The 25,076-nt window shown below is 36.6% G+C and overlaps 2 protein-coding genes across 7 annotated transcripts in view; both read right to left on the reverse strand.

The window, feature by feature from the left end:
• Elk (Eag-like K[+] channel) overlaps positions 1-25,076 on the reverse strand; it is a 451,009-nt gene that overhangs the window by 409,823 nt on the left and 16,110 nt on the right. The gene's annotated exons all lie outside the window — the stretch shown is intronic.
• LOC136834041 (uncharacterized) overlaps positions 11,271-25,076 on the reverse strand; it is a 28,382-nt gene continuing 14,576 nt past the window's right edge. Inside the window, exon 5 of the mRNA XM_067096298.1 lies at positions 11,271-12,266. Coding sequence (XP_066952399.1) covers positions 11,271-12,266 — 996 coding nt within the window. The remainder of the gene's footprint in view (positions 12,267-25,076) is intronic.

Raw genomic sequence — 25,076 nt, forward strand, 5'->3', positions numbered from 1 at the left:
TTTTAATTATATTCCTTTTTTTGGACGTACAAAATATCGTTAAAAGATCCTCCAGTAACAAGAGGCACAAAAACAAGTCGTTAAAACGAGGGGCTCAGCCAGAAAAACAAGGGTTTTAGTAGCCTCTCCCGGAATGCCAATGCTGGGTCTCGTAAGATTACCTAGGGGAGATTAAGACGCCGTTATAATGGGGCTTAAGTGACGTATAGCGTCTTCAATTATTTTTTAACCCCCTCTATTTTTGCCGGATTATTGAAGGCATTTATTTTGTAACTCACAGAAGGGTCCACGTGCAAGAAAAAAAAAGTAAGGATGGAAAGAGGGCGAAAAGATTACATGCACAGCGAAAAATAAAAGTGAACAGAAAATTATTCATAAACAAATAACATTAAGTATAGTTATAACAAATACCAAATAGCAATAAAACTACAAAAAATAACAATAAATATTACCATATACAAAACAGCAATCGGTTATAAAACCGCAACTAATAAATCAACAAAAAAGACAGTAAGCATAACTACATAAAACAACAGAAAATTAGAAAAAAAAATTAACAACAAAATGATATATTAAATAACCAAATAAAGACAAAACATGAAAAAAATAAGTAGAGGAAAACATGTGTCTTCAAACATGGCGTTAATCTCGCCCGAGAAGCTAAAAAGAAGACAAGTGACAGGGAAATTGTATTCATTTGCCTCTATTATCGTACGGAAGCAAGCAGTAATGATATAACCTCTTGGATTTATGCAGAAGTTCTTAGGTGCAGGTGGCAGGGGCCTTGGTAATAGTGAAGCCAGATAACCTCAAGTTAATCAGTCTTCTCCTCAAGTACCACTCGCGCAATTATTACTCCACTTGGCTTCTCTGTTCGAGACATGTCGGAAACAGATAAGCCTACCTCTGGTTCCATTTCCTTTGAGCAACAACGCCAGATAAAAGCATCGATTTAAGGCTGATATCTGTCAAGTTCTTGTAGACATACTTAACCCTGTAGGGAGGTAGTGCCGTCAGTGCACCTCACGGGGTGCACTGTAGGCGTTACTGAGGTTCTTTGCAGCATCCCTTCGGCCCCTAGCTGCAACCTATTTCATTCCTATTCTTACTGTACCTCCATTCATATTATCTTTCTTCCATCTTGCTATCCACCCTCTCCTAACAATTATTTCTTAATGCAACTGCGAGGTTTTCCTCCTGTTACACCTTTCAAACCTACCTTCTTTCAGTTTCCTCCCCAGCGCTGAATGAGCTCATAGGTCCCAGTGCTTGGCCTTTGGCCTAAACTCTATATTCCATTCCATTCCTATAGACATACTTACAAAAGGTCGAAACGGGTCATGCTAACTGACATTAAGTAACAACGTTAACTGCATGAAAACTTTCATTCTTTCATTCTTGCAAGCTCAGAGTAGGAATCTTCTTTGGTACCGAGGACACCATGGAACAGGAATCTTGCAGTTTATATCTTTGATACGGAACAGGAATCTTGTAGTTTATATCTTTGATACCGAGGACACCAAGGAACAGGAATCCTGTAGTTTATATCTTTTGACAGATCTTTGATCCCAGGAATCTTGTAGCTTATATCTTGATACCGAGGACACCAGGAACAGGAATCCTATATCTTGATACTGAACACCAAGGAACAGGAAAGCTTATATCTTTGATCAATACAAATCTTGCTTATAATACCGAGGACACCACCAAGGAAAAACTTATATCTTACCTGGACACAAGGAACAGGAACTTAGTTTATATCTTGACAGATTCCCAGCCAACACAGATGAGACTTCCTATTATGCAGTAAAAATCAATATATTCTTATTTGGTTCGCCAACACTGACCTTGCTATCAATATGCTCCTTTTCGAAAGTGAAAATGAGCAGCCATCTCGGTTTCATATCCCATCCAAGTCCAAAGGCAGTATGGAAAAAAGGTCATGCCACCATTATTCCCGTGAAAAGCCCTCTTCCTCATTAGCCGAAAGAAAAAACCTTCCTTGCTGGATCTTTCCTTAAAAAAAATAAGACCCTCCCACTCATGGTCGAAAGACTGAGAAAAATTAAGAACTCTCCAAACTCGAGGTAAAAAAGAAACATGAAGAGGCGTGCTTTTCTTTCAGAAGATCGTAGGTAAAGGAGTTTTCACGAGAAGTCTGCAGAAATGGCAGTTTTTCTGGACAAGGTCGAAAGACTGAGTGACAAAACCAGCTGAAAGATATTTTTTTATTCAATGCCTTCTTATTAAAAAAAAACAAGCAAAACATCCAACTATCTGTACGATCTAAACAGAGCAGGCTGTCTTATTTTTTTTTAAATCCAAGTCAAACCAATGAGTTGGTCTTGAAGTCGAGAGTTTAAAGATTCCTCTTAGCAAGGTAAGAGACCTTTCCACCACATGTCACGACGAGGGAAGGACCATTATTTTTATAAAAAAAAAAAAAAATAAAGAGAGAGAGAGAACGTGTCTGCCAGCTGGCTACAAAAGAGGTCTGCACATCTTAAGTTCAGGAAAAGGAGGAACTGTTCCTCAATGAGATCCGGTAAAGACGAAAGTCAAGAGACAGTCAAGAGAAAGTCTCGTTAAGGACAAAACCCCTACCACCCACTCCCCAGCCCCTCCCTCACAAACTTTCTCGGGGCAAAATCCTACAATAAAAATCCCTCAGGGGAAAATCCCACAAGGCAAAGAATAGTCACAAATAATAAAATAATGCAAAGTATATCAACAGATAATAAAATAACGCAAAGTGTATTAGCAAATAATGAGATAATGCAAAGTGTATTAGGAAATAATAAGATAATGCAAAGTATATTAACAAATAATAAAATAATGCAAAGTGTATTATCAAATAATAAGATAACGCAAAGTATACTAACAAATAATAAAATAATGCAAAGTGTATTAACAAATAATAAAATAATGCAAAGTATATTAACAAATAATAAAATAATGCAAAGTATATTAACAAATAATGAAATAATGCAGTGTATTACCAAATAATGAAATAATGTAAAGTATATTAACAAATAATAAAATAATGCACAGTATATTAACAAATAAAATAATGCAAAGTTTATCAACAAATAATAAAATAATGCAAAGTATAATAACAATAATAAAATAATGACCAAGCTATCGAAAGTCACCAAACTCTTAACAATGGCAATTGAAATATCGAAAGTTCTATGTTGTTAAAGAATACGTTCTCATAGGCGTCATTCTTAATTTTACCCGTATTCAATGAACAGTTTGAAGGAGAATAAGCATGAAGTTAAAACTAACAAAAGTGTTGTGTTGTCAAAGAATACGTTCATATAGACGTCATTCATAATTTTACCCTTATTCAGAGTACGGTTTTAGGGAGATTTTAGCATAATACACTGTAAGGGTATCCTGTCTCTCTCTCTCTCTCTCTCTCTCTCTCTCTCTCTCTCTCTCTCTCTCTCTCTAATATACCAGACGTCTGTTGAGACGCCATTCATCACTCGGTGACTGACAGACGATAAACATTTACGGAATATAATCGACGACGCGCAGCTGAAAAAGACTAAACCGACAACCTTTACGCACCTACGCACATGTACATAAAAGTACGCAGACACATACGCATACTTATACGCAAAAATAAAAAATAAACAGTAAATAAAATGAAAGAAATAAAAAAAAGGGCTAGAGCTTTGAAGAGCAAGAGTCGAAGAAGAACTTAACTTGAGCGAATGAAATGTCACATGAATAGATGAAGGAGGAGACAATTTTTTATTTTTCCTTTTTGTCTCTTTTGCAGAGATGTTTGTTACAGGTGAATGCGAGACGGATGCTGCCGAGTGGGCGACAGGACGAAAAGGAGGAGGAGGAGGAGGAGGAGGAGAAGAGACGCAAGGAAGGAAGGATGGAAGGTAAAGCGGGGAGGTGGTGGATGAAAGGATGGTGGATGGAGGAGGAGGAGGAGGAGGAGGGGAGGAGAGGAGGAGGAAGGAGGAGGAGAGAAAAGGAGAGAAGGGGAGGAAGAAGTGGTAAAGGGGGTTTGGGGAGAATGGTGGATAGAAAGGATGAGGAAAAAGAGAGGAGGAGGAGAATAAAAGGATGAAGGTAAAAGAGGAGTAGAAGGGAGAAGAAAGCAGAAGGAGGAGGAAGAGAAGGAAGAAGAAAGAAGGAGAAAGGAGGAGAGGAAGAAAAGGAGAGAGAGAGAAAGAATACGACGGAGTGACTGAAGTATAATGGAAAAGGAAAATCCTGCGGGAAAGGAGGTGCAACATGAGAGAGAAGAAAAGGACAGGGGAAAGGGAGGAGGCAGAGAAGTGAAGAAAGAAGAAGGATGGAGGCAGAGAGAAAAGGGATGTGGTAAATGGAAGGGGGGAGGGAAACAGAGAGACGTGAAAATGACTGAAAGCAAACAAGTCTCGATGATGAGAATTGAAACGAAAAAGGAAAAAGTTCTGAAAAGACACGATATCAAAAGAAAACGGAAGACCAATGAATGCAGAATTACAAATAAAAAGATGAATAAATAAAAAAAATAAGCAAACATAATAAATAAACAAAAAGAAACATAAGCGGCTAAACTGAGCTAGGAGAGACGAGAATAAAGATAGGTATCGGTAATACCTCTGCTAAGTAAAAGCAGGAGATAATGGTGGTAAGGACCTTTGCGAGAGAGAGAGAGAGAGAGAGAGAGAGAGAGAGAGAGAGAGAGAGAGAGAGAGAGAGAGAGAGAGGGGGGGGTGATAAATGTCTCACCAATAAATGAGCTGGTCAGATATGATGTAAACGGGAAAAAATTATAATTTAAATACACACATGAAATGTTTATGAGAGAGAGAGAGAGAGATGAATAAAATAACATGAGTAAAAGATGAATAAAAAATAACAATAAATAAAAAAGGAGAGAGAGTGTAGAGAATAAGATAAAGAGAGAGAGTAAGGAATAAAAGACCATGAGTAAAAATCGTAAGTATATAAATAAATGAGGAAGAGGAGAGAGAGAGAGAGAGAGAGGTGAGGAGGGGAGGGGGGGGTGGAAATAATGAACGCCTCTGACAAAGACATAACAAGAAATGCAACACCTTTCCAGACTCACTACATTTCTTTCTTATTTTTGTTCTCTTTGTTTATTTACTTCTAGATATTTCAAGATTTCTAAAAAATTAAGTTAATCAACTTATGAAAAAAGTCTATGGTTTTTAAAGATTTTGTAATGAAAAATAAATGCTAGGATACTTAAGGTTTTGGTAGTGTAAAAATGAATACTATACTATATGCTTTCCCTAATGTGAACACGAACATAATAATTTTTATAAATGTGATAATGAACGCGATATCATCAGTTCTTGTAAAGGGGGAAACGAAATTATCAAATTGTTTTCGATAAAATGCCAAAATTTTCTCTTGGACGACTTCTTCCACAAACAGCCTCTGGCACTGTTGAAATGACAGTTATATATTTTCTTAACAGCTATTTTTTATCTACACGACCTTTTTCCTTATTAATATCAGTGCTGTTTATATAACTATGCCTGATAATTTTTTACGCTAATATAACTATGCCTGATAATTTTTTACAGTTTATCTAACAATGCCTGATAATTTTTGACACTTTATATAACTATGCCTGATCATTTCTGACGCTGTTTATATAACTATGCCTGATAATTTTTGCGCTAATATAACTATGCCTGATAATTCCTTACAGTTTATATAACTATGCCTGATAATTTTTGACGCTGTTTATATAACTATGCCTGATTATTTCTGTCGCTGTTTATATAACTATGCCTGATAATTTTGACGCTAATTTATATAATTTTACATTTTATATATGCCTGATCATTTTGGACACTTTGTATAACTTTTGATTATTTCGGCGCTGTTTAATATAACTATGCCTGATAACTTTTTGACACCGTTTATATAACTATGCCTGATAATTTTTGACGCTGTTTATATAACTATGCCTGATTATTTCTGACGCTGTTTATATAACTATGCCTGATAATTTTTGACGCTAATATAACTATGCCTGATAATTTTTGACACCGTTTATATGAATGTGCCTGATAATTTTTGACGCTGTTTATATAACTGCCTGATAATTTCGACGCTGTTTATATAACTATGCCTGATAATTTTGACGCTGTTTATATAACTATGCCTGATAATTTCTGACGCTGGGAAATACCAGCGCGACTCTTTCGTGGGAGCATAAAGGGATCAAGAAAATGGGAAGCTGCTTTCTGCTGTCTAAGAACTGACAAAGCATTTGTCAAGTATGGATCTTTATAATTCTAAGCTTCCTGAATCATTATCAAACAAGTCTTACACCTTTTCCATAAGGTGGGATTCAGTTCAAGCGATTCTCCATTCCATTCATAACTAAAAGCTGCAATCCTTTCTAAATACGTTCTTTCAAAATTCATAGATTTTAATAATGTCACTGGTCCAATTCCCCAGCCACAACCATACATTAGAACAGCATTAGCTGTTCACTAAACCCTTTAGAGCAAAACTACAAAATTTCTTTCCACTGATTTAATTTTTTTTACTGGGATAAAAGAAGGCCTTACTTTTTCCACTTTTCAGATCTCCTAAGCCTCCTGTGTGTTAATAAAAAATGTGGAAAGGGTGTTCTCCTGGGGATGAAATCCATTAACGCCAACTTTGTCTTTCATGTCCAGTGTACTACGCAATTAGGTTTTCTGCTCGTTAGATACTATCTATCTATCTATCTACCTATCTATCTCTCTGTCTATCTATCTATCCATATATATATGTGTGTATATAGTATCTGTACATACATACATACATATATATATATATATATATATATATATATATATATATATATAGTATATATATGCACTATGAAGTAATTTTATGTATATACTGTATTTATATATGTATATATACACACACACACAATATATAATACATATACATATAAATATTTATATATATATGTATATATATATTATATATATTAAAGCACAAATTCACTGTGGAAGTAATTTATGTATATACTGTAATTATATCTGGGGCTAATCTAAATTTCCCAAACAAATATCTAATACTAATTAGCTAAGAATCATGTCTCCTTTACCGAGCGCAATATGTGTGAAATGCACTTTGCTTGCCTTGTTAACCTTAATTAACAGACATTTCCGGATATTTTTGACGTACATGAACCTTATAAGGGTTACATGCTAATTAAGTTCGAAATCTTTAGATCCGACGTTTTTTTTACAACGTATAGGGAGTAAGAAGTTCGAGAGAGAGAGAGAGAGAGAGAGAGAGAGAGAGAGAGAGAGAGAGGAAGCTTGGTGTTTAATTATGTATGGGTACAGACATGCTATTAAAACCGAAAATTTCATGTTAAAAACAATTCCGGCTAACAAAGAGAGAGAGATAACTGACATGTCTGGAAATGAGATGAGAAGGAGCTGAAATAGAACCAAATCGCAAAAAGATCCTTCCTTCCTTTGTGTCACAGAGAGAGAGAGAGAGAGAGAGAGAGAGAGAGAGAGAGAGAGAGAGAGAGAGAGAGAGAGAGAGACCTGATATACAACTGGAAACGCCAAAGACCTGAAATAGCACCAAACTGTAAAAAGATTCTCCCATCCTTTGCGCGTGTGTGTGTGTGTACATGTGTGTGTGTGAGAGAGAGAGAGAGAGAGAGAGAGAGAGAGAGAGAGAGAGACCTGATATACAACTGAAACACGCAAAGACTGAAATAGCATCAAACTGTAAAAAAGATTCTCCCATCCTTTGCGTGTGCGTGTGTGTGTGAGGAGAGAGAGAGAGAGAGAGAGAGAGAGAGAGAGAGGAGAAACCTGATATACAACTAGAAACAAGAAAGGACTGAAATAGCACCAAAAGTGTAAAAAGATTCTCCCATCCTTTGAGAGAGAGAGAGAGAGAGAGAGAGGAGAGAGAGAGAGCCTGAGAAACCTGATATACGACTAGAAACGAGAAAGGACTGAAATAGAACAAACTGTAAAGATTCTCTCATCCTTCATGAGAGAGAGAGAGAGAGAGAGAGAGAGAGAGAGAGAGAGAGAGAGAGAGAGAGAGAGAGAGAGAGAGTACCCATTCGAACGTACGTGCCTATTTTCCCGCAGCAATTTGTTTCTCTTTTACTCGACAGATGGAATCACTTTATGACGGATGATTCTGCAACTCTGATGATTGATGGAGGAAGCGCTAGATACGTTCCTGCGCCAAAACCAAAAATAAAAATAGATGGGATAAAAAAAAACCCTGTTTCTGATGTAATGGCCTGATGAAAACGGCATAATCTTTATAGTATCCTTGTTTAGTCAGACCTGATGGCAAGGGAACGTAGAGGCAGAAAGAGGATTCCTTTCCGATAAATCCAGGTTAAATCCAGGGACCAATGAACTGAGAGAAGCTATAAATCTTTCCTCAATTGTAGAGACGTTATAAAAAAAAAAAAAGGAAATGTTATCCAACAAAGATACAAAGTACTGTGTCTAATTAGGCCTACTGGAGGGAGTCTTGTTGATTACTTGATTTACCTTTAAATTACTCTCTTAAAAGTCTAGAGGCGTCCCAAATAGGAAGGCAATAAGAGGAATGAATAATGCCAATATAAAGCTTTAGCAGCTGGGATGAATAAAAAATACTTAATCAGAACAATGAACTTTCTTCGTGAAAAGTTTGATGTAACCTTAGCACTCAAAAAGTAGATGATACTAAAAGGTTCATTAAAAAAACCCAATTGGTTTTAAGAAGAAATAGACGGATACTGTAACTACATAAAAGCAATGCCTTGTAAAAGTTGTACCAATAGGTGAAAACCTGCTACCTTTTTTTTTCACCAAGCTCTGAGTTCAAGCAGCCTGAACATGAGTAAAACCAGCCTGTCTTTTATTTAGCAAGAGTAAAAGAAACACTTTCATCTACGTGAGCACAAGTAAAAGGATCCTGTCTCTTTACCTGAACAGGAGTAAAAGCAGCCAAGTGCCTTAAAACTGAGTAAAGCCAGCCTGTTGTTTTACCAGGATGTGCAAAAAAACATTTCGTTTATTTACCTGAACACGAGACAACAAGCTCCCTGCTTTATCAGAAATCCAGAAAAGTAGCTAGTTTCTTTATCACAAATCAAGAAAGAAGGTAGTTTCTTTATCACAAATCGAGAAAGCAGCTTGTTTCTTTATCACAAATCGAGAAAAGCAGCTGGTTTCTTTATCACAAATCGAGAAAAGCAGTTTGTTTCTTTATCAGAAAGAGAAAAGCAGCTGGTTTCTTATCACAAATCGAGGAAAGCAGCTACTTCTTTATCACAAGTCGAGAAAAGCAGTTTGTTTCCTGATCATAAATCGAGTGAAACCGGACTACTTCTTTGCATGAAAATGAGCTTACGCAAAATCATTTCAAGCAGGAAACGTATCATAAACCCGGCCAGTTTGACATCACAGCTCAAACCTCGCCGTTGCATAACCTCTGAGATAAAAGCAATTTGATGCATTGCAAGAAACTGAAGGAACGAAGAATAATCTAAAGCTGGAAAAAAACAGGAAGGGTTTTGATATCACAGAACACTGTTCTCCGTCGCATAAAACCTTTGGGATAAATTCAACGATCGCTTTCTGCGCATGCTCTTCCTTCACAAACTGACTTTTATCCCCAACCAATCAACTCCGGCTTGAAAAAATTTTGTGATTTTCAGAACTTCGTAAAGTTGAACATCCTAATTAAGAACTAAAGTACTTTATAAACTTGATTTATTTCACTGATCGAGAATGATGAATAAGCTTAAACTCGTCAAAGTGCATCAGTATCAAAAAATAATGTCAGTGTTTGGTCTCTGGTTTTTCGTAAATGGTAAAGTTTTTTCTGAATGAATGAGTGAATGAGTAAATAAGTGAATGAGGCTGGTCTTACGCATCTGTGTTTGATCCAACTGCTCTCATTCATAGGCTTGAATCGTCAATTCACTCCGCATACAAATGTCCACTTCCCAGAGCATTTCGCTCAACAACGATGGTAATATAAAAGAAGAATAGAAAAGTAAAACGCGGGTGTCCAAAACTTTATGGAGTACGGGCGACTGTATTTGACAGATATCCGCCTCGTAAATAGGAAGAAGAGGTAAGCATCGGTCAGCTGGCTGCAAGAGACTGAGCTATAGAGAAGTGCATTGAAAGAGACCTGACACGCACTGCAGTGAATGATAATCATCAGTATTATTCTTGGTATGTCAAGATGAAGAAGAAAAGAGAGGAAAACTGTCAAAAAAATTTCAATAACAATAATAATGATAATAATAATAGTAATATCTCTGAAGAAGACCCTCTTTCAAACAGACTTCATTAAAAAGAATGGCCGTCTGGATGATAATAATAATAATAATAATAATAATAATAATAATAATAATAATAATAATAATAATAATATATAATAATAATAATAATGGATAAATGGTAACTCTTTAACCAGGTCCACTTGAATAAATTCAGGTACCCTGACTAAAATCCAGGAAAAAATAAATTATAAAAATTATTTTCTTGGACCAGAACGATCTATTCTTTTTAAGAAAAAGCTACGGTGACATAGCTGGCGCTATAGAGCTTTCGTTCCCCGTTCATCGCCCTGCATTGCGTACAAGTTTCTGTACTAATCGATCCTCGAAAGTTGTAAATGTTATTAACGTTATTAACGGTCAGAGAGAGAGAAAAAAGGAAAAAGAAACTGAATAACGCTATTACTCTTCACATAGCGTGAAGTTATAACAGTAATAGCAGTAGCAGTAAAGACAGCAGCAATAACTTAGTAGACAATAAAATTGGCCGTATTTATCCGCATCAGTAATAATATTAATATATCGCAGGCCATAACTCAACATATCCTTTTAGGATGAGAGAGAGAGAGAGAGAGAGAGAGAGAGAGAGAGAGAGAGATATAGGAATATAACAATGGTATCCTCCTCACACAGAGATGATTCTGCGCGCCTACGCGCGCGTTTGCCCTGAGTGTATGGTTCCGTGAGTATTATGGCTCCGCCATAAACCCTCCACTTTAACGAGGCAACGAAAACCATCCGGTATTCTCTCAAAACAGGTCTTATCACACGGCTAAAGGCACAAGGTAGTAGCTTCAGGGAATTAATCCGATGGAGGGGGTGGGTGGGGGGAAATGGTGACCTTTTAAGTACATAATATAAACTTATAATATATTAACCAGTTAAATGTTTTTTCACCTATAGGGACTCCAGCTGGAGTGGGGATGGGGAGGGGATATGGCTGAACCCATTAAGCCCTACCATGCCACCACGACATTAGCTGAAGAGGAATGGAGTCTGGGCGGGGGTTGTTGGAGCTAATGCTGGAGTTGGAGCTGGAGCTAATGCTGTAACCTTCTGGAGCTAATGCTGGAGTTCGAGCGGGAGCTGATGAGGGAGTTGGAGTTGAAACTAACAGTGGGGCTAATGCTGGAGTTGGGGTTGGAACTAATGCTGGATTTGGAGCTGGAGCTAACTCTGGAGTTGGAGCTGGAACTAATACTGGATTTGGAGGTGGAGCTAATGCTGGAATTGGAGTTGTAGCTAATGCTGGAGTTGGAACTAACATTGGATTTGGAGGTGGAGCTAATGCTGGGATTGGAGCTGGAACTAATACTGGATTTGGAGGTGGAGCTAATGCTGGAATTGGAGCTAGAACTAACATTGTATTTGGAGGTGGAGCTAATGCGGGAATTGGAGTTAGAACTAACACTGGATTTGGAGGTGGAGCTAATGCGGGAATTGGGGTTGTAGCTAATGCTGGAGTTGGAGCTGGAACTAATACTGGATTTGGAGGTGGAGCTAATGCTGGAATTGGAGCTGGAGCTAACGCTGGAGTTGCAGCTGGAACTAATACTGGATTTGGAGGTGGAGCTAATGCTGGAATTGGAGTTGTAGCTAACGCTGGAGTTGCAGCTGGAACTAATACTGGAATTGGAGTTGGAGCTAACGCTGGAGTTGCAGCTGGAACTAATACTGGATTTGGAGGTGGAGCTAATGCTGGAATTGGAGCTGGAGCCAATGCTAGAGTTGGAACTGGAACTAATACTGGATTTGGAGGTGGAGCTAATACTGGAATTGGAGCTGGAACTAATGCTGGAATTGGAGGTGGAGCTAATGCTGGAGTTGGAGCTGGAGCTAACGCTGGAGTTGAAGCAGGAGCTAATACTGGACTTGGAGTTGGAGCTAAGGCTGGAGTTGGAGTACGGTGGGGGGGGGAAGGGAGTTGGTGGGAACTAGGTATATTCTAGAGGTAGACAAAGCCGGAGAAGGCAATCTGTTGTCTGTAACTAGACCAGACCGGACAGAAAGAAACGAAATAATGAACAGGACTTGAAAGCCCCAAAAGCAAGCAAGCACCTGATATCCACCTCTTATGAGATCAGTTCTGATAAGTCAGAGAAAACGGAGGCATCGACAGAATTCTCGAGCAAAACTGACTTGTATCTCTTGCGTAACTTGTATGATTCCCGAACAAACCTCCACTTCCCAAGACGCTGTCGTCCACTGATGTTTGATTAATTGAAATCAAATACGGTTCCCGAGACATGTGTGCTCAGGTGTTCCTTTATTAGCTTGTTCATGCTAATGTATTCTCCATAATATCCAACAAGGTATAACATCTCTATTGCCTTTGATACGATCTTGACGTGGGCGTAGTTGATTTCCATCCCTTTCCTGGGCGCCGAAATCGTCATCGTCTTCCTGAACGGCAAATGGCAAATTGCGTTACATCGCGTGGGCTATGCAACGACAAACACAAATCAAATCAAACATCAGAGGACTGGAAAGCAAATGCTTGAAACCACTGCGCCACATAAATAGCCAATCAATCAACGTTTCTCATGAGAGTAGTTTTTCTTTCCTCTCTTAACTCTGACGGCACTAATGGAAAAGAAGCAATTTGAAAACAGCAAATGGGAGGTATCTACATTGCAAGAGTAGTTTCATAACTATATCGTTCTTTTACGTGAAGGCGGGAGATAAATGTGTGCTTCTTTCTATTCAGATGCTGAGAGAAAATATCAACTTGTTTGTAATGGAGGAAAGACTATAACAATTACGAAAAACATAGGCAAGGTGAAAGTATCAGTATCACAGATTGATGATTGACTGGGTTACTGATTTTATAGAAAAAAAAACATTAACTATACTAAGCAAAGAGTGATGAGGCAGCCTGGGAGATGTAACCTACCCGCCAAGAAGTACGGGGGCCGGGTTCTTTCTATCTATGCAGAACACTGGCCAAAAAAGTATCAGTAGAACAAGGATAGGTCACCTTAATGGGAGAAGTAATGGAAGAGGAAGTAATTCTGCTATACAGGGGAAACAAACGAGAAACGTCAAGTATATGATAACGCCGTTCTAGAAGTGGATTAATATAGCAAATACCAGCTTTAGTAAGTATGGAAACGAAGAAAACACCGTAAATATGAGAGCAACATTCTGAAAATTGATTAATGCGGCTAGTACGAAGAAAGCACAATAGAGATGAGGAAAAGGATTACAAACTAAAATTCACAGATTTTAGTACAGGTCTAGTAGTATGAATTCTGTGATCTTTTAGGGCAAGTTTGAAACCGTATGCACACTTAAGATACTCACGCAGAAGAGTAGATGGACTTCATTATCATCAAAAAGAACAGAAACCCTGATTGAAAAATGAGACAAAGAAACGGGCAGGAACTATATTAGAGGCGTTAAATTATGGGCTCCCCTTTCAGAAACTCATCGCAAAGGGGCCCTTGGAAGAAATGAAAGCAATCCGAAATGGAAGGATAACAATGGACGCTTTGAGACAAAGGTGTAGGGGAAGAGGCGTGGAGTGCTGAATCATCACAGACAGCGCACACAGAAGAGGGAGAGTGAATGAAGTTAATGATGAGGATAAGAATAGACAGAACAGAACCCTACGTAACACCAAAGGATGTAATAAAAGAATGCATACTGTCCCAACTTTCAGCAACAGGTATGAGCTTTGGTAATAGGCTTACAGAAAGGCAGCAAATTCTTCAGGAGGACTTTTGGGAAACTGAACATTGTTCCAAATACTGTTAACGCCTTGGAGATAACTGCATGCCAAAACAAGTCCACAAGGACAGACAGACCAAGCGTCAGTCAGTAAGAAAGGGTGCCGAACAGATACCGGAAGTGACTAACATGTGTAATAATTAATCAAATGTAAGACCTCGATTAAGGAGTCAGTCGAATTGGGAATAATTTATCGACAGTAGAAAGTCAAGCAAAAAGGAACTGAATGGCTGAACCGTAGACTGTTTAAAGATGAACGCCAGAAACAAAAAATGGCGATAAGGCAAGACAAAAGTTAAAGCAGTTGGCTCGGATCGTTCAGTATAATTTCTCACTATTCTTTAGGGAGACAAATGAAAAAATACAAGAAACGGCAAATATTTAAAGATAAAAGAAAAACAACGGACTGAAGTTCGTCGACACTATTGAGACAAGAGTTAGACGAAAACTGAGAAGCGAGCAAGCTATTGATCCGTCGACAGAGAAGGGGAGAAGAAAGTTTAGAGTTACAGCTGTTTTGAAGTTTTATTGGTAGAGGATTAAAGAATCTTCCAAGTCGGGAACACAATAACTACTTTAACATCTTTTTGTCTAAAGTAACAGATATCGATATTTACCCCACTTTAAAAGCCTTTTCCCCTAAGAGGACACATATCCAAAATGTCCTAACATTTCGGTTCTCAGAACTCTTATGGGATGCGTCTGCTAGCCCGTAAGACATTTTCCACCCTGTCCGCGTCCCACCACAGCAGACAAACCACCAGGTACATAATTCATTAACGGCCCCCCTCCCCCCGCCCCCGAGATCGATCTCGGGATTCTCATTAGTGAGGAGAAGTTAGCAAGTTCAGCCACCTTTAAATTGCATGCAGGCACTGACTGTTACTTGAACCTTAGTCATATTACCCAGCTCTTCCATACACAATCATCCCACTACTGTTTGAACAATTTCCCCAATTTTATCGACCTTTGAACTTTTCAGGAGAGAACTAATTAACGCTCTGCAAACTCCATCATGACCCGGACAGGAGGAATGCAATATGCGGCGTATTCCTCATACCATTCTGGCATGAAGAATGAGGGAGAAATGAGGTAACTCAAAGATGAGTTTGATAAGGCAAACGTTGGGTTTCGGGCTTCTCTCTCTCTCTCTCTCTCTCTCTCTCTCTCTCTCTCTCTCTCTCTCTCTCTCTCTATTAGACACACATATCCATAGTATATATATATATATATATATATATATATATATATATGTATATATATATATATATATATATATATATATATATATATATATATATATATACATATACATATACACACACAAATATATATAATATATATACAGAGAGAGAGAGAGAGAGAGAGAGAGAGAGAGAGAGAGAGAGAGAGAGCAGACCAGGTGGTTCTTGGTCTTGAATGGATTATGTTTGCTTGCAGCGAGGGATAAACTTCTTGAATACAAATATATATAAATTTGATAAATATGAATAAAAGACAATAAAAACATTTAAATAAAAAACGTTTAGCAGTAAGTTTAGGAACTAAACCCTTTGCAAACAACTTTCTAACCACGCATAAGACCGCCAACACCTTACTACCTCCCAAGTAGTTTGTAAATTAGAGAGGAGTTCCGCTGGAACAATATGAAAATCAATTACGATAACGAAGAAAAACTGTTATTTCATATCACCTTAATTTTACCCACAATTGTGAAATTTCAATTTACAAAAACAAATGTAGCGGAAAATAATCATAATTAACCCTTTATTACTCCGTAAAAGCAATTAGTTTAAATTACTACATAATTGCTATCAGTCATATGAGTTAACAGTGCTCTATTTACATACTCATTACCATTACCAAAGCAATTATGCGGACTTCACATAATAATAATAATAATAATAATAATAATAATAATAATAATAATAATAATTATAGCTGTTATTCTTGTTTTTACTAAAGATATTACTAGCACCTGAAATGCCATATTAAAGGTCTTGATTCATTTCCCAATCAATACTCTTTATGCTTCCAGAATTTTGCCTCGAAGAATCTCAGCACGGGTTCCTCAGTTCAAGTATTAAAATAAATCAGGATATTTACAACAATACAGTACAAATTCACTTGTTAATACAAAGGCATGTGAGGATTTCTAGAACAGGCTCTCTCTCGCCCCCTTGTGGCCCCGTGGTTACCACATCTGCCTTATTTCTGATGGTCTAAGCAGTGAAATATGATCTGGTGGTCAGTCGAACACAGTGGGTAGCATTCGGAGGTCTGGAGAGAGAGAGAGAGAGAGAGAGAGAGGCATATACGATCGCAGCGTCGTTTAAATAAATATCATAAGACTAAAACTAGGAAAACCTCACCCCAGTGAGGTGAAACCAAACCCCACACATTCTTCCTTTGACAGTCATCTCTCAAACCTCCTAAAACGGGCGACGGGTGAGGCAGAAACTGGATGAGGCAAAAGAATCAACTCTTAGGAATGATCGCTTAAAATGGGAAAAACATACACACGCACACGCACACACACACACACACACAAAGCAGTGGTTACATCCGGTTACGCGAGTTGTCCGCACTCATCTAAATATTTAGACGAACAATACTTCTTCGAACCTGGTGGATGACAAGTAATGCTACAGGTTTTTCGCTCTACGTCAGCTACAGTGCCTGTTGCCAAACAGCTACAAAAAAAAATACAGATACGTACATACATACACACAAATAAAATATATATAAATATATATATATATATATATATATATATATATATATATATATATATATATATATATATATACATGTATGTATATATATACACACATAAACTATATACAGTATATATATATATATATATATACACACATATGTACAGTACATGCATATGTACATTTATAAACACGTACCAGCCGCGCGCACACACGTGAACATTCAGCGCCTATATGGTGAATTATCAACACATACTAAATAAACACTCCATACCACAACCTTCGTTCGGAAAACCTTGCGCCTTTGGATAAAAAAAAATACACATTTTTCCCAGAAGCCTAACCGAGCAAGTTTATACTCTTGGCACGGGTGGAACTCGGAAAGATTTATCAGTGTATGTTTCCGAGTGACGGGATATTCCAGTCCCATGATAAATGAAATTTGGTTCCGAGAGGCCATCTCACCTTTTACTGGAGATGTAAAGGCGTCTTTGAAGAAGGTAAAAGAAACAGGTAAAAAAATACGCCGAAGTTTCTTCGGCGCAATCGAGTTTTCTGGACAGCCGCTACAGCGGATAATCAAGGCCACCGTAAATAGATCTATCTTTCGGTGGTCTCGGTATTATGCTGTATGAGCCGCGGCCCATCAAACTTTAACCACGGCCTGGTGGTGGCCTATCCTACGTAGTTGCCAGAAGCACGATTATGGCTAACTTTAACCTTAAATAAGATAAAAACTACTGGGACTAGAAGGCTGTAATTTGGTATGTTTGATCATTGGAGGGTGGATGATCAACATACAAATTTGCAAGCCCTCTAGCCTCAGCAGTTTTTAAGATCTGAGGGCGGGCAGAAAAAGTGCTGACAGAATAAAGTGCGGACGGACAGACCAAGCCGGCACAATAGTTTCCTTTTCAGAAAACTAAAAGGAGAATTTCACTGCAAGTGCGCCGCGCAGGGTACGAGAAATAAGGCATGAAATTACATACAGATTACATGAATTGGTGAAGGAATCCACAGTTTTCAAATAATCCTGAGAATTAGTTGAAAAAAAAAAGTGTGTTTTAAAAGCTTTTAAGACACAACAGTACAGAATGACTTTGCCTTGCTGAGAATTGCCCAGAGTTCAAACAAACAGTAAAGCGAACTTCGTTGGCAACAGTGACTAACAAGGTGGCACCACCTGGTACCCGACGGGCATTTATCTTCCAAGCCCTGTAAACTTAACCAGGCGATAGACAATACCCAGTAAAGGATAAGAAAGCTGCTGGGTTTTGTCACTGATATCTGCTCTCCTTGGCATATATTAATAAGAATTGAGAGCAGCTGAATCAATTGTGTTTGTTGAACAGGACTGAATGTTATTTGTTTCTGTGGTTCTGGTGTACGGGGCACTACAGTTACACAAGAGGATGTCTGAAACTTTCGTTCCCAAATCATGGGTCTGTTGTTTCAGATTATTATTATTATTATTATTATTATTATTATTATTATTATTATTATTATTATTTAGAAGATGAACCCTATTCGTGTGGAACAAGAACACAAGGGGAACTGACTTGAAATTCAAGCTCCCAAAGAATAAGGTTGACAATTAGGAAGAAGTAAGAGGAGGTAAAGAGAAATACAGAAAGATGAAATCCTGCTGTTGGCTTCGAAGTAGCAGAAATTATCACAGATGAAAATAAAAAAAAAAAAAAATAGAAAAACATGACCAGAATATAAAGCTGTGATGATAAAGCCCAGGAAGACAATTCGCATCGTTACAGAGAATAAAACTCGCTTCAACAAAGGCACATTTATTATTAACCACCGCAGCTGAAGAGCTGAAATTTAATATCCCTCTCACCCCGCGCGTTATGGCTGAAAATGAAATATCCATTACGTGAAAAGAATATTATTATTTTCTACTTTTCACTGGCTATCCCATGAAATGCGAGTGTCTGTGTAGCCTTGCTCTAGTTCTCAGGTTTTACCCTAAAATTCATTTAGATAACATCGTAATTAAATGTAAATGAACACTTACGGAGGGTTTCTAATTAAAAAGCAAATGAACGAATTGCGCCCCTCTGTGTTTGCGTATACGAGTGTGTATGTGCAGGGGAGAGAGAGAGAGAGAGAGAGAGAGAGAGAGAGAGAGAGAGAGAGAGAGAGAGAGAGAATAAATACAACTTTTTTTAATTCTGTGAAAACACTAGATATCTTCTCCTCTTCATTCGCATGAGACATGCCTACGTACAATACATAGTTTATTTTATACTGTATGTATATATATATATATATATATATATATATATATATATATATATATATATATATATATATATATATATGTGTGTGTGTGTGTGTATATACACATATGTAATATATATATATATATATATATATATATATAACATATATATATATATATATATATATATATATATATATATATATATGTAAAATTAAATAATTATGAAATACATATATATATATATATGTAAAATTAATATATTTCTATATATATATATATATATAATATATATATATTTATATATATATATATATATATATATATATATATATATATATTATATAAACAGATATAACTACTTCGGCATAAATCGCATCCGACAATGATCCACCCAACAGCACCACATCCTATCACCAACCTCTCCATGCATCACCCAAACAAACAAAACAGGTAAATGGCAACAAACCCCATTTCTTCAGTTTGAGTTTGTATGTGCAAATCCCAAACGCCCGGAAGCCAGATATATCTCTCTGTTTAACTACAATGGAGTAACGTTACCAAGAGGTGAAAAAATCACTTTTGGGGATGGGGCCGGGTGTGCATAAATGAATAAACAAGTGTCAAGAGCTTCGAATTGTAAAGACTGATACTTTGAACGTCAATATTTACGATTTAAAGAAGTCTGTACAAACGTGTGTACCGGTATGTAATATGATGACTGAATGCTCACGATGGAAATTTCTTGCCAATACGTATTACAAGTGTGTGTCAGAAGAATGAATTTATATATATATATATATATATATATATATATATATATATATATATATATATATATATACATATGTGTGTGTTATATAATATATATTTATATATACAGTATACATATATATTATATATACGTATATATAATATATATCATATATTTATATATATATACATATATATAATATATATCATATATTTATATATATATATATATATATATATTATATTAGAGAGAGAGAGAGAGAGAGAGAGAACGCGCCTCGAGGAAAAACATAAAAATGCGACCCCAGCAAAAACTGACACCTGGTTAACCGTGCTTAAGAGTTCCAAAATATTTTCGTGTAAGGAACACCTTACCTAGGAAAATCCTCCACCTCTATCTCACCCCGCCTCCCACCTTCCCCTTCTGACCCCAAAAAACTTTACCCCCTCAATCCTACCGCTCCAGCCTCTCCGGCTCCGAAGTGTCAACTGGAACCGACAGTTCGTCCTTGCGAGTGACACTCGAGAGAAAATGTGTCACAAGATTTGATTTACGACACGAGGCACCATCCGGGTACTTATATATTAAGGTTGGATGGGGGAGGGGGGGATGAATGGGATGGTGGGGGGAGGGGGAGGGGGAGGTGAGTGGGGGAGGTCGTTGCGATACGATGGTGGTGGTGGTGGGAAAGATGGTGGTGCAATGGAGATACAGATACATACAGGTGTAAGCGATAAGGGTATAGCTAATCAATTTACATCTCTTTCCCCACCTCTCATCTCCGCAGCGAGAGAGAGAGAGAGAGAGAGAGAGAGAGAGAGAGAGAGAGAGAGAGAGAGAGAGAGAGAGAGAGAGAGAGAGAGCATACAGATCAATACTACCCTCTGGGCAGAATATGGGAGCATTGCTGGCCTTCGAGGGTAAAAACACGCGCGGGACGAGACTTACTCAATGTCCGTTCCGTAATGAAGGTAATTATCGTTACCTGTTTACGGAAACATTCGGCGACGTGAATGTAAATGACTCATGCTAATGTGGGTATACATATACAAACGCATCCATACATATATATAAATATGTGCACACATATATACATACATATATATATGTATATATATACAGTATATATATGACTGCAAATTCATATGAAAAAAAGACAAAAGGAAATTGACGTGATACGGAAGATTCCACGTAACAGAATGTCCATATGTGAAGATAAGAAAAGAGAGAAGTAGAATACAAACAAATAAATAAATATATAAATAAATACACAGATAGATAAATAAATAAATAAATAAATACATAGATAGATAAATACATAAATAAATGGAAGTTGAGAAAAATCAGCAAAAAAGCATCGTGCAACGCAAAAAAAGCCACATCATATAACATTGTTGAGAGAGAGAGAGAGAGAGAGAGAGAGAGAGAGAGAGAGAGAGAGAGAGAGAGAGAGAGAGAGAGAGAGAGAGAGAGAGAGAGACTTTACATCAGAGAAATGGTTTGTTGAGAGCAGAGGGGGAAAAGGTATAAAACGGTTTAGGTAAAAATTACGGATGATGTAAATGGTGGATTAAATGAAGGGTATGTTAAACAGGGGAATAACAAAAGGAGGAAATAATAAATTAAAAGAGTGGAGGGAAGAGTAAATGTGACGGGTAAAAAAATCTTGGTGGAAAAGTGAGAGAGAGGTAAAAAATCTTGGTGGAAAGAGAGAGAGAGAGAGAGAGAGAGAGAGAGAGAGAGAGAGAGAGAGAGAGAGATATCTTGGTGTAAAACATCTTGGTGAGAAAAGGAAGAGAGAGAGAGAGAGAGAGAGAGAGAGAGAGAGAGAGAGAGAGGAGGGTTAGAAGATTCTGGATCGAAGGAACGAGTGAAAACAAATAAAAAATAAGAAACAAAAAAGTAATATTTCTAACAGGCTTGACAAAAAATAAAAGACCATATTATATATATATTACAAAATATTACAAATACACGACTGCACTTTTTATAATGGTTCTCCTAAATAAAATAACGCAGAACAGGCCTAATTAGCTCACACAAAAAAAAAAAGTTTCTAAATTTGTGCAAAGCAAGATTCTCTGCATATAATTCCTCTTTAATTTATTCACAGGCAAGATCAGATACCAAGATAACGCAACTCTCTGCTTGCACTGAGAATATTCATTTAGATATCTAATTAAAAGGCATCACAAGGCAGACATGGCGGAAATTATGTCATTTGTGTTGTAGAATGAAAGGGCATTGTATCGGGCGCCTTGTATCGACAAAGTTCCGAATTCAAATATACAATGTCTTTTACATTTCCACAGAAATTTTGCTGGTCGATGTTCAGCATATCGAAAGATGCACACGCGCATGCGCGAACATACAGACATTTATGCTTATGTACGTGTGTGTGTATATATATATATATATACATATATATATATGTATATATATACAGTATACCTAAATATATTATATATATACGAGATATATATATGTGTATGTATATATACAGTATATATATATAAATATATGTATATATATATATATATATATATATATATATATATATATATATATATATATACATATATATATATATATATATATATATATATATATATATATATATATATATATATATATATATATATACATATATATGTATATAAAATCTCTTGCTACCAACTTGAAAATTAAAGAATGAATGTAATTCCTCACCTGTTTCGGCTTCACCTCTAAGCCATTATCGAGTGTTTAGAATCATAAATACAACAAATATATACCTTATGTATATATATATTATACAGTATATGTGTGTGTGTGCTAGTACAATCCCACAAAACTGATATGAGCCATAATTCAGCTACATGTGCAACAAAGGACTCACTTTTCCATCCATAACTAAACTGGGCCTAATACCTCTAAATATGGCCCGCCCTCTTTAAGCTGAAAGCCTACAAGCTATCAATCTACGGGGATTAAACTGGTCCAATTATTTTAACCTCTATAGGGATAATGTTTTTTTATTAATATGATTTGAAAATTTTTTTATTATGGTATCTCTATGTTGTTCTTTGTAATTTATATATAATCAATTATAACTCCTTTCACACATTATTATTATTATTATTATTATTATTATTATTATTATTATTATTATTATTATTACTGAGTTCCTGAAAACCTTAGTCAGTTATATAAAATCTCAAATTAATATTCATATCTGAAATACACGGAAGATGATTTATATATAAAGAATCATAACAGATATCAAAAATGTTACACTATCAGTAAAATTGAGTTTCAGAAACTCATCAACATCATCCTTGGGCTACGTTTACGAGAGAGAGAGAGAGAGAGAGAGAGAGAGAGAGAGAGAGAGAGAGAGAGAGAGAGAGAGAGAGAGAGAGAGAGAGAGAGTCTGTATCACAGGATTTTTATTGCTGATAAGAATAGATGTGGTGACGTTTATTATTATTATTATTATTATTATTATTATTATTGCTGTGTATAAGAAAGAGTTATACGTGATTATATGTATATAATACAAAGAAAAGCAAAAAAGACCATTATAAAATAAATATTACAGCATAAATATACGAAACATTACCACGAAAAATTCCACAAATGCAATACCTAGGTTTTGGAATGAGCGTCGCACTTCTTATCAAACCTCCATTTCAGTGGAATTCTCCCCAAATTTTATTGAACACACTGCAAAAGTATGAACAAGTGGCCTTGAACACTCGTCAAGTATAAGAGAAATCATCATACGAATTATGATCAACGGCGTTATTGCTAGTTACAATTCCGTCTCTAATTTTGGCATTGGTGATTAAAGCTTTATTACTTATCCATGGTCACAGCCCCTCATCAAATAAATAAATATACTGTGGGGGTTGTTGTAGGAATGGCCCTATGGTAATGGTGGCTACAAGTGCTTTTGCAAGCAATAACCTTCAATGCTTGATTGCCAAGGACGAATTCATCCCTCGCGAGAATTATCAGTAATGCTCACATTGCAAATACGAAGAACTCTGCAAAGGCACTAATCAAAGTCCTGATCCTGATCGATGAAAGGTCTCGTTAACGCAACAGGAACAATGACTGATGGCTTTTCTGCAAGTGAAGAAAAACGTCTTCCCCGCCCACGAGTTTATGTGTCGTAGCCTTAAGCCAAATCAGAATGAACGCCCTCATAGCAAGGAGCATTATTAATTTCTCCTGCTGCAAGTGAAGATTAATGCCTTCATTGCAAGAAATGATTAATGGCCTTGTGGCAAAGTGGGGATTAACGTCGCCGTTGCAGCGGGAATGATTAATACCTCGGCCTTTTTGTTCTGACAAACATTTTCCAGATGGGCGGATACTTAAGCAGTTGTAGTTCCAGTTTCAAGGGTTAGAACGAACGCAAGTTGTTGTAATCCCTCACTGTCAGTATTTGTTTGACTGGCAATCTCCACTAAGCTGTGCTTAGCGGACTTTCTCACTGATTAATATTCTTGAATCTATGGGTGCACCTCAAACTGAGATTCAAACGTACCTTTTCACGGTGAAGCTTTGGAACTCGTTCTGGTATCGTCAGGGATGATTCTCATAACTGAGATTGCTAGGATCTCCTATGCAATATATATATATATATATATATATATATATATATATATATATATATATATATATATATATTTATACATTTACATACATATATAATAGTTAAATGCCGTTTTTTATTACTTCACTAACAGTTATTTGTAATTGCTCTTAATACAATATATAATATATATATATATATATATATATATATATATATATATATATATATATATATATATATATATATATATATATATATAAAATAGTTGAATGCTGTTTTACTTATTACTTCACTAACCAGTTATTTGTATGGTATAATACAACTCCTCTTCAATACAGTCTTTCATTTTCTCCCTATCTGTGCTTATTCCATAAGAGGGTAGACACATCACGGATGACAGCAATAACAATGATAATCTGTTAACCTAAGTGAACTAAAACATTAATTGCAGAAGAGAGGGGCCCCCAAGCTTTTGAAGCGACATTTGCGCCATATATTCCCATGAAGATTATCAACAAGGCGATAATTAATCCCCAGGCCATAAAAGGTAATTTCCCTTTCTGCCAAAGCTGGGGTCAACAGAGACATCTGGTTCGAGTCAGGATCAAGGCCTTGACAGACCGCTCTCCCATCAAAGACTTTCGAGCAAGGATGATTATATATTAATTCCTTTGCAGTCAAATGAGAATTAATACGCGTATTACCAGCATGAATAGGGATTACTTGAGCGCTACTGA

Source organism: Macrobrachium rosenbergii, chromosome 53 (assembly GCF_040412425.1).
Source record: "Macrobrachium rosenbergii isolate ZJJX-2024 chromosome 53, ASM4041242v1, whole genome shotgun sequence".
Lineage (NCBI taxonomy): Eukaryota > Metazoa > Arthropoda > Malacostraca > Decapoda > Palaemonidae > Macrobrachium > Macrobrachium rosenbergii.